This window comes from Scylla paramamosain, chromosome 37 (assembly GCF_035594125.1).
Source record: "Scylla paramamosain isolate STU-SP2022 chromosome 37, ASM3559412v1, whole genome shotgun sequence".
Taxonomy (NCBI): domain Eukaryota; kingdom Metazoa; phylum Arthropoda; class Malacostraca; order Decapoda; family Portunidae; genus Scylla; species Scylla paramamosain.
Genome location: NC_087187.1, coordinates 15,596,193 through 15,607,309, shown reverse-complemented (window position 1 = coordinate 15,607,309; position 11,117 = coordinate 15,596,193). Strand labels below are relative to the sequence as shown.

General features: G+C 40.6%; 1 protein-coding gene across 4 annotated transcripts in view; it reads right to left on the bottom strand.

Annotated features, from left to right (window-relative positions):
* Positions 1 to 10,718, bottom strand: part of LOC135091525 (uncharacterized) — a 72,422-nt gene extending 61,704 nt beyond the window's left edge. Inside the window, exon 1 of one of the 4 annotated variants that reach the window (XR_010262541.1) lies at positions 10,393 to 10,701. Coding sequence is in view for 1 of the 4 variants with exons in the window: in XM_063989267.1 (XP_063845337.1) it covers positions 10,393 to 10,398 (6 nt within the window). In the remaining 3 variants the exon portion in view is untranslated. Of the gene's footprint in view, positions 1 to 10,392 lie in introns of all 4 variants that reach the window. The other 3 variants (XR_010262542.1, XR_010262543.1, XM_063989267.1) reach the window with 3 other exon arrangements.
* Positions 10,719 to 11,117: the final 399 nt, after the last annotated feature.

Below are 11,117 nucleotides of genomic sequence, written 5' to 3'. Positions count from 1 at the left end.
GAGGGTAATGTCTGATGAGCTAGCGTATAACATATAACATGCGTATAACATGTGTATAACTAATAAGCGTATAACAAATGACTCTTTAATTTTGTTTTGAAGCAGGATAGACTCTTTGATTGTTTTATATCACCTGGTAAATAATTCCAAATCTTAGGTCCTACATACATGGTGGAGTGTTTGAACAGTGTTAAATTAGGTCTGGGAATGTAAAGTGAATACTGGTTTCGAGTTTGGTAATTGTGTAAAGGTTGTGTATTGTAGTTACTTAAATTTAATGTTTTGTACATGAATGATGCAATGGAGAGTTGAGATAAATCAGCAAGGTTTAGGATATTGAGACTTTTAAATAATGGTTGAGTATGTTCATTAAAATCACTGTTTGTTAATATTCTAATAATTTTCTTATGAAGTATATTAACCTGGGATAGATGACAAGGGTAGGTTTGGGACCAGATAGGATTACAATAGGTAAGGTGTGGGTATATATGAGCATAGTACAGACATTTAAGAATTTTAATTGGGGCAAAGTGTTTTACTTTGAGAAGTAGGGGAATGATTCTGGATAGCCGTAGACAGAGATTGGAGATGTGGTGCTTAAAAGTTAGGTGTTTGTCAAAAATTACACCAAGGAATTTTATTTTGTCTACTTGTAAGATACTTTCATTTAGTATGGTTAGGTTGGGTAGAGGTTGGTGTATGGTAATAGTCTTAGTGAATAGAATATAATGAGTTTTTGTGGTATTAACTGTAAGTTTATTAGCCAGGCACCAGTTTGAGAATTTTTGAAGTTCTATATTTGTCTTATTAATTAGTTCTGTTGGATTTTCTCCTATCAAATAGAATGTGGCATCATCTGCAAATAGTATAGTGTGGAGAGTGTCAGAAATGTTAGAGATGTCATTGATGTATATAAGGAAAAGGATAGGACCCAGTATACTTCCTTGAGGTACTCCTAATTCTACAGGTTTAGTTGAGGATGAGGAGGTGTTGTTGAAAATGGTGTACTGTTGTCTGTTATTTAAATATGATCGAAACCAATCATGGACACAACCCCGGACACCATAGTGGTACATTTTATCAAGGAGGATACTGGATTGGACTGTGTCAAATGCCTTACTGAAATCTATAAAGACTGAAAGTATGGATTTGTTTTTGTTAAGTGCAGTATAAAGGTCTGTCGTGAAGGTGTTTATGGCATCAAAGGTGTTTAATCCTGATCTAAAGCCAAACTGCCTATTATTTAAAATATCTCTTTTCTTCAAGTATAGCATAAGTTGACATTTCATTAAAGATTCAAATATTTTTGAGGAATTTGATAATATAGAGATGGGTCTGTAATTACAAAGATCAGTTTTGTTACCGGTTTTGTGTATTGGAATAATTTTAGCAAGTTTAAATTTTTCTGGAAACATTCCTGTGCTAATTGATTGGTTAAAAAGGATTGTGAGGGGTGTGGAAAATAATGTATTATATTGTTTTATTATATGGATAGGTATTTCGTCAATATGTCCTTTTTTATTTTTGAGGGCATTTATTACTTGTATTGTGTCATCTCTCTCTCTCTCTCTCTCTCTCTCTCTCTCTCTCTCTCTCTCTCTCTCTCTCTCTCTCTCTCTCACATGAAGAAAGAAAACGGTATCTCTAATCTCTAGCCGGTCTTCATAGAAAATGGAGAAATTACACTTGGCGGAATAATAAAAGAAAAAAAAGCTGATCTCGTAGGAAAGAAAATACAGTATTAATGTCATGTTTGAGGGAGGAGGAGGAGGAGGAGGAGGAGGAGGAGGAGGAGGAGGAGGAGGAGGAATAATAAGATGAAAATAATGGAGAAGGAATGAAAATAAGCAAGTAAGAAAAGAAAGAAAGAAAGAAAGGAGGAGGGAGGGAGAGAGGGAAGGAGTGAGGAAAATAATAAAGGAAGGATTGGGAGAAAAAGTGATGAAGGGAATCGATGAGGAATAATTGATAAAAAGGAAAAGGATATGAGGAAAGTTGAAGAAAGAAAAAGGAGGAGATCAGGTGAACAACGAATAATAGGAAGATATTATAAGGTGGGAGAAGAAAGAGAGAGAGAGAGAGAGAGAGAGAGAGAGAGAGAGAGAGAGAGAGAGAGAGAGAGAGAGAGAGAGAGAGAGAGTCCCACCCCCTAACTCTCTCTCTCTCTCTCTCTCTCTCTCTCTCTCTCTCTCTCTCTCTCTCTCTCTCGCACATTTCATTCACTTGGCTGACGTCAGGCTACAATTTTCTCATGAAAATTTCAAAATGTTCCTTTCTTCTTCTCTGGCACATTTTATGAGATGAATTAAGTTTTACATTTTGTATTTTCATCCAAGAAACTGGAAAAGAGCACTGCTTATCTCTCTCTCTCTCTCTCTCTCTCTCTCTCTCTCTCTCTCTCTCTCTCTCTCTCTCTCTCTCTCTCTCTCTCTCTCTCTCTCTCGCGTGTGTAGTGTAGTGTGTAGTGCGTCTCTTGTGTGATTGTGTGGTGTAGGGAATCTTTTAAACTATCTATATATCTCTCTATCTATCTTTCTATGTATGTATGTATGTATGTATCTATCTGTCTGCCTATCTGCCTTGGTATCTACGAATCACCCTCTGTACATTTATAATCTACGTATTATAATGCTGTATCATGTATGTCTGTCCGATTCCAGAACATTTTTTTTTACAAGCGGTAAACTCTCCCTTTATTGTAAAGTTGAGCGCACATTGTTGTACATCTGTGAGTCAGTAATCTTCTTCGCTCCATCAGTTACGAGAGAGCCGCTTGAGGTGTGCCTTACACTCACAAACTGACCTTTATATTTGAAAAACAGCTTAAGCCCGTCAGTGAGGGGTGCAATAGTGTTATTGCCTTCTCGTAGTTATTCCTCTTCAGAAAACAATGATTCGTGTGTTAACATCAGTGGCTTCTTTCACTGATAAACTTGGGGAATTCCCTCTGTGATATCGTACTTGTATATCACTACGAGTTTATGTCTATTCTTGTTTTGTCCACCTTACTAATGCAAGAGTTAAACAATGCATTCACTCTGTCACTGGCACACTCAGGAGTTCTCTTTGGCATCTTATTTCCACGTCCCTACGGCTTTGTATTTATTCTTATTCTGTCCATCTTATTAATGCAAGAGTTAAGCAGTATCTTGACTCTCACATCTTTCACTAGCACACTCAGGAATTCTGTTTGATGCTGTATTCCCACAGCACTATGATTTTATGCTTATTTCTACCTATATTCTGTGCACCTTACTAGCGCAAGAGTTCACCGGTATATTCACTCTCACCATTCACTGGAAAACTTAAGAATCCTCTGTCTGACGTCGAATTTCCATCTCTTAACGATTTTCTACTTTTTATTTTGGTCATATTATGTCCACTTTATCAATGCATGAGATATCGTGTTTTCACATACCTAATAACTTCCATTTTACTCTTATGAATTGACTGTTCAACTCACTAACGCAAGAATTTTAAAAAATGCATCCACTATTCCACCTCTTTCAGCAGCAAACTCTGGAACTCTTTTCAGGATTATAATTTTCTTCAACACCACCTTTAGTTATATTGATCTCTCTCTCTCTCTCTCTCTCTCTCTCTCTCTCTCTCTCTCTCTCTCTCTCTCTCTCTCTCTCTCTCACAAGAACAAAAGGCAAGGTGCAAGAAGCCATCAAGTGTACACGTATCAGTCCCTGTATGAAGCACACCTACCTTTTTCCACCTATCATCCCCACCCATAAATGTGCCTTTTTTTTTTTAAGCTCCCTCATGACTCGGCATTAACAGCTCAATTACCTATCTTGTTCCTTCTGTGAAGGACTTCATGATTCCAGTGGTACTTTAACAAGCACTGTACCTCACCTGCTTCATCAACTCTGTGCCGCTTGACAACACTCGCATTATTGAAGAAAGAAAGCGTTTAATCCTTTCTGCACAATAAATTTCTGAACTTCCTCACATCCTTTATCCAGAATACGTAGAACAAATCCTCTATAATTAGTCAGAATATAACAGAATGCGTAGAACAAATCCTCTATAATTAGTCAGAATATAAGAAAGATGTAGTAAATCATGGCGGATGTTTAACTCAATATAATTTATAACTTCATTATGGAAGAAAATATATCGCAAATTTTAAACCCTTAGTGGCATCCAGATCACAATGTTACTGAAAACGTATCAGAACAAGTGTCCCAGGATGAAACCACTCTGGAGCTCCCTGCCTGCTTCTGTCACGCCACACTCCCCATGAATGAATGTCTTTGAGGAGACATAACCACTCTGGAGCTGCCTGCCTGCTTCTGTCACGCCACACTCCCCATGAATGAATGTCTTTGAGGAGACATAACCACTCTGGAGCTCCCTGCCTGCTTCTGTCACGCCACACTCCCCATGAATGAATGTCTTTGAGAAGACATAACCACTCTGGAGCTGCCTGCCTGCTTCTGTCACGCCACACTCCCCATGAATGAATGTCTTTGAGGAGACATAACCACTCTGGAGCTGCCTGCCTGCTTCTGTCACGCCACACTCCCCATGAATGAATGTCTTTGAGAAGACATAACCACTCTGGAGCTGCCTGCCTGCTTCTGTCACGCCACACTCCCCATGAATGAATGTCTTTGAGGAGACATAACCACTCTGGAGCTGCCTGCCTGCTTCTGTCACGCCACACTCCCCATCAATGAATGTCTTTGAGAAGACATAACCACTCTGGAGCTGCCTGCCTGCTTCTGTCACGCCACACTCCCCATGAATGAATGTCTTTGAGGAGACATAACCACTCTGGAGCTGCCTGCCTGCTTCTGTCACGCCACACTCCCCATGAATGAATGTCTTTGAGGAGACATAACCACTCTGGAGCTGCCTGCCTGCTTCTGTCACGCCACACTCCCCATGAATGAATGTCTTTGAGGAGACATAACCACTCTGGAGCTGCCTGCCTGCTTCTGTCACGCCACACTCCCCATGAATGAATGTCTTTGAGAAGACATAACCACTCTGGAGGTGCCTGCCTGCTTCTGTCACGCCACACTCCCCATGAATGAATGTCTTTGAGGAGACATAACCACTCTGGAGCTGCCTGCCTGCTTCTGTCACGCCACACTCCCCATGAATGAATGTCTTTGAGGAGATATGTTTCAAGACACATCATACAATTTTGGATTATATTTTTAATAACTTTCTTTAGGGATTGGCACATGAATGGGCCTTTGTTTCTCCCTTTGTTGCTCTTCACCAGTGCCCCCTTACAGAAAAAAAAAGATCTTGAACTACTTGATTATATAAACATTTCTTATGAACACTAACATTTGTGTTCTCCAGACTGTAACGAAACGGATGTTATTTGTGAAAGCGTATCAGACAACGTGTCCTTGGATACACTCACATGATTTTTAATTCCTTGGCAATGAAAATGCAAAAATTTTCCATCTTATAAACTTTAAATCCTCTTGTGTCACCCAGCTTATAATGAAACAGATGCGTTATTACTGTCACACTACTTCACACAGATGATAAAATAAATAAATAAATAATTAAATAAATAAATAAATAAATAAATAGTAAAATCCTCTACCTTAAGAAGTTTAACTCCTGGTGTGTCATCCAGTTTATAATGAAATAGAGGCATCATTACTGTCAACATACAAGCACACGTGTCACTACATTCACACAGATGATAAAATAAAAACAAACATAAACATCGTAAAATCCAACATCCTACACACAGTAAAACCCTCTTATGGCATCACATTATAATTGAACCTCCACGGTGTTGCTGGAAACGTACACAAACACGTGTCCTTCACCGTCCTCTCTTTTGTACCTCGGTCGCTTTTCGCCAAGGAGGTTCAATAAAGACTCCTCTCTCAGCGCTGGTCGCCTCATGGTCAGCCAGGAATGAACACTCGCGCACCACAACTTATGGAATCAATCTACATATGGAATACTACTTTCCTTTTCCTATGCATCGTCTCAGTTTCAATACATTTCCACGTGGGCATAAAGAGAAGGTAAATAATGATTGTAATGTTGCTGTGGATTCTGTTGCAGTTGCGTGAATTTGTCCAGCTGCATCCAGTGTGCCTTGCCGGAGGTTTCATTTAGTTATTTAATTTTTTTATGTATTTTTGTTCTTCTTCTCTTCCTTCTCTTCTTTATTTTTTTTTTCTCCATCATACCTTACTTTGCCATTCCCTGATCCCAATTATCTAGCCATTGTTTCTTTCGTTCCACTTAATTCGCAATTAACTGTCCAAATATTAAAGTGCCATGTTCTCCTTTTATCCCATGTAATTAACTGACCATCCTCTTGTATCCCATCTAACTAGCCACTCACTGTCTCTTCTATCCTCTATCTACTTTCTCCTCTGTTCGATGTAACGAGGTAATGACTCCTTAATCTCACCTTTCTGACAAGCAAATATTTCTTTTTTTTTTCGAATTTAATTACCTAGTATTTCTCCTCTCTTCCACTTCAATAAATAATGTCTTTCCTATCCCAACTAATTTACTAGCTATAGTCTCTTCCATCCAGCGAGTCTCCTCTATTCACTCTACTTAACCACACTCAATAATTAGCCAGTCTCTCTCACCCGACGTAAACAAACCGGCCACTGTCTGCTCTCTCCCACCTAATCCAATCTTTACTCCATCAAATCAACCATCTTGCCAACAATTAAGATACCGCCCTCCCTATTCTTCCAGCCCAGTAGCATTAATGACGGTAATCCCTGCCCTCTCTAGTTATCGGTCTTTTTGTCAACCTTCCCAGTTTTATGAAGGGCGAGGCACGTGACGATGGGCGAAGCTTCCGACCATCAGGGACTAAATTCAAGGGGTAAGTATTGGCTAAGCTGTACCCTGGGAGGCTTAATTATCCCGATTGTGTGTTGTGTGTAGTGGGTTTCTGATGTAGTGTAGTGAAAAGAGTTGTTGTTTGTTCGGGTTTGTATTACAAGTGTTACTGGGGTATTGGTGGTAGTGGTGGTGGTGATAGTGGTGGTGGTGGTGGTGGTGGTGGTGGTAGAAGTAGTATTAGTAGTAGTAGTAGTAGTAATAGTAACACTGATGTATGTTTCATATTTTTTTTCATTGTAGAGTGAATAAATTATTTCTAATGTGTGTGTGTGTGTGTGTGTGTGTGTGTGTGTGTGTGTGTGTGTGTGTGTGTGTGTGGTTCGAGGAAGTCTCTCTCTCTCTCTCTCTCTCTCTCTCTCTCTCTCTCTCTCTCTCTGTGTGTGTGTGTGTGTGTGTGTGTGTGTGTATGGTATTTAAGTTCCATGATTTCTAATTCAAATTTTCCTTTTCCCTTTCTCCTCTCTTTGCTCTTTTTCTTCTTTTTCTTGCTCTCTTCCTCCTCCTCCTCCTCCTCTTCTTCAAGTTCACAATAATAACTAGTACACTCTTTCCCTTTCTTTCCTCCTCTCCCTCCTCTGCCCTTGTCTCCCTCTCTTCCCTCTTATTTATTCATGTCTCCCCTACGACGCCTTTTTTCTTCTCTCTCCCTCCCTCCTCTTCCTCTTCTCCCTTTCCTACACTTCCCTCTTTTAATCCCCAGACATTCATATTCCCTTCCAATTCCTCCTTCTCTCTCTCTCTCTCTCTCTCTCTCTCTCTCTCTCTCTCTCTCTCTCTCTCTCTCTCTCTCTCTCTTTATATTAGTTAATCAGTCAGCCAATAATCCATTCATTCATTCATTCATTCATTCATTCATTCATTCAGTCAGTCAGTCAGTCAATCAGCCAGCCAACCAGCCAGCCAGCCAGCCAACCAACCAGCCAGTCAACAGGTAAATTAATAAGTAGAAAGGAACAAAAAGTAATCAAGTTGTGGTAATGAATTCCACTGATTGAAGCAATAAAAGTTGAAAAAAAGTTGCTTTTGTGTCCAGAAACAAGAGATTGCATTAAAGATGAAAGGAAGACACGTGTAGGGAGAGAGAGAGAGAGAGAGAGAGAGAGAGAGAGAGAGAGAGAGAGAGAGGTCAGGTAAGGTTACGTTGGGTAAGGTCAGGTAAGGTTAGGTCAGGTCAGGTAGGTTAGGAAATGTAAAGCCAGGTAAGGTTTGGATATAATAGAACAGGATAGGATAGGATAGGATAGGATAGGTTAGGTTAGGTTAGGTTACGTAAGGTTAGGTTAGGTTAGGTTAGGTTAGGTTAGGTTAGGTTAGGTTAGGTTACGTAAGGTAAGGTTAATAAAGGTAAGGTAAGGTAAGGTAAGGTAAAAGTAATGTAAAGTAAGATTAGAATAGATTAGGTTAAGGTAGGCTAGGTTAATAAGATACGTCATGATAGGCTGCCTAGAGTTGTGTTAGGATAGGTTAAGTGAAGTTAAAATAGGTTAGGCAAGATTAGGTTAAGATAGCTTAGGCATTGGGGCTAGATGTACAAAACTTGGAGAGAGAGAGAGAGAGAGAGAGAGAGAGAGAGAGAGAGAGAGAGAGAGAGAGAGAGAGAGAGAGAGAGAGAGAAAATGAAGCAATTTCCTCCATCCCGCTGTGTGCCCTAAGCTACTCATGAAGGGGCTCTCTCTCTCTCTCTCTCTCTCTCTCTCTCTCTCTCTCTCTCTCTCTCTCTCTCTCTCTCTCTCTCTCTCTCGTTTCTTGACATCTAACCCTAATAAATAACCTAACTTAACTTTCTTGACCTTAACCTATCTTGAAGTAAGCTAACATTGCCTTGCCTTTCCTTGCCAATTATCTTCAGTCAACAGTCTCACGATTGCTTCAGTGTCTCCTTCACTTGAGTCAGTAGATTTATTTACTCGAGAGCTCGTTTTCTTCCAACCTGAATGATTGAAGTGGCTCCGCTCGCCTTCGCTTGGCTTCACTTGGCGCACGCTCTCTCTCTCTCTCTCTCTCTCTCTCTCTGTGTGTGTGTGTGTGTGTGTGTGTGCTAGGCGATCGAATGTGTGGTTAGGTTATGTTGTTCCTCTCTTTATGTTAAGCGATCGAATGAGTGAGTGAGTGAGTGAGTAATTAGGTTAGGGTCGATGTTTAGTGATGGGACTTTTTTTTCGTTTAATGCATAAATACATATGATTATTCTTTGTCGATTTGTTCATTTCTCTCTCTGTCTCGGCATCTCTGTCTGCCTTATCAAGTTCTTCAAATTTCTCGTCTATTCAGAAAACTCTCTCTCTCTCTCTCTCTCTCTCTCTCTCTCTCTCTCTCTCTCTCTCTCTCTGTTCCGGGACAGCGGTGAATTGAGTTAACCCGCAGGGCATTTATGTTTTATAATCCCTCAGGTCATGACAGGAATGAGAGCGGATCTTCCATCAGCAAGCGAGGCAAGAGAGGCGTCCTTTGCCTCGCTCAAGTGGGATCTGCGGGGCTCACTGCATTGCCTGAGCCACGCTACCCAAGCTCTGCCCCTCCCTCGCCCTGCTTCCCCCGCCACTCAATGGTAGACACTCAGCAGTTGGCAGTGCACAGTCAATAGGGAACTTTACAGTATTGGGAATATTCATGAGTGGGGATAGGTGGAAATAATATTATGTAAGTTCAGTTTATACGTTTGTACATTGACTGCCACGTTAAGTCTGATACATTTTTGTAGCTTCACTTGTTTTAAGTAAGCTCTTAAGAGCCTGTACGGAATCTAGCGCTATTTGTCATCTTCTTAGTTACCTACATGATAACACACACACATCAGAACACAAGATAATAATGCAAACTCTAAGAAGCTATCAGATTAAAAGCTTACGACCATTTAGCTATAAAAAAAAAAAAATCATAAGACCAGTGGCTATTAGGACATCAAGAACTTCAAACGACTAGTGAATAAAACAAACTTCATCTGAACAAATCGTCAAAGCTGTGGCTTGAAAACATCCGTAGCATCACTGAAGTAACGATAATACCAGCATGGAAAACCTCAATTGTTAAGAAATAAGCTAAGATTGTGATGGGCAGGGAAAGAAAGGGGAAGATTATGGGTGATCTGAGACGCTGTAGCCTAGCAGTTCCTCTGTGCGCAGATACAACAACAACAACAACAACAACAACAACAACATTAACTAAACACTTGCACGAAACAGTGACTCTATCAAAATGAACATGAACAAGGAGACAATTGAAATGTTGAGGCAAAGAGAAGGTTGACAAGTGGTGATTGGAGACGCTGCATCCTGTTTCCTACTAGTTTCTCAATGCACAAATAATAAACAACGACTAAACAGATACGCAGAACACAGGGTGATCAGAAACACTGCAGCTTATTACCTTCCTTACTTCCTCTATGCGCAAGTAACAAACAAATGACTGAACAAGTAAGCAAAATATGGGTTACCAAAAACACGCCAGGCTGTTAACCTTTCAGTTCCTTTATGCACAAATAATAAATAAACAAAACACATGCACACAAAATAATGACTAGTACATTACCAACATCGACAGGAAGACACGGGGAAGAGCAGGGAGGGAATATGACGCCTTCAAGGCGATTCCAACACCCCGCGGCTCTCCACGGCACAGTCTACACCTCCGCCTCGCAGTTCTCACGACCACAGCACACAGTAATGTTACGGAGGCACAATTACCGGGGAAACTAACACACTGGCCGTCATCTTTACGTCACCACGAGATAATGGAGAGGCGAGCAAAATTGAATGAGTATCTCACTTCGTTCAGAAGTTTACAGCACATGGTATTGACACGGACGCACAAGTACTAAGGAAACTAGTACGCGACCCGCTGTCTTGACATAACTACGCGGCAGTGGCGAGGCGAGCAGGACTAAGGCGGCTGAGAGTTACAGATTCAGTGTCTCAGTTCGGAAGTCAATTGTTTGGAGTATTCTTCACGCAGCTGAGACAAATGTCCACGGTCTCACAGTGCGGGAAATATCTATAGCATTCTTTAGTATGTAGAAGAATAAGTGAATTAAGGATGAGATGTAATTATAAGATCTCCAGGGGACGTACTTATATTCAATGGCCTTTATTTTCACGTGAGACTAACCCGCGCTGACTCGAGTCATACACTGAACCGTTACGTTGCCAGATTCACCACGGAACATTAATCCAAGACGTGTGTGTGTGTGTGTGTGTGTGTGTGTGTGTGTGTGTGAAAGACAAAGAGAGAGAGAGAGAGAGAGAGAGAGAGAGAGA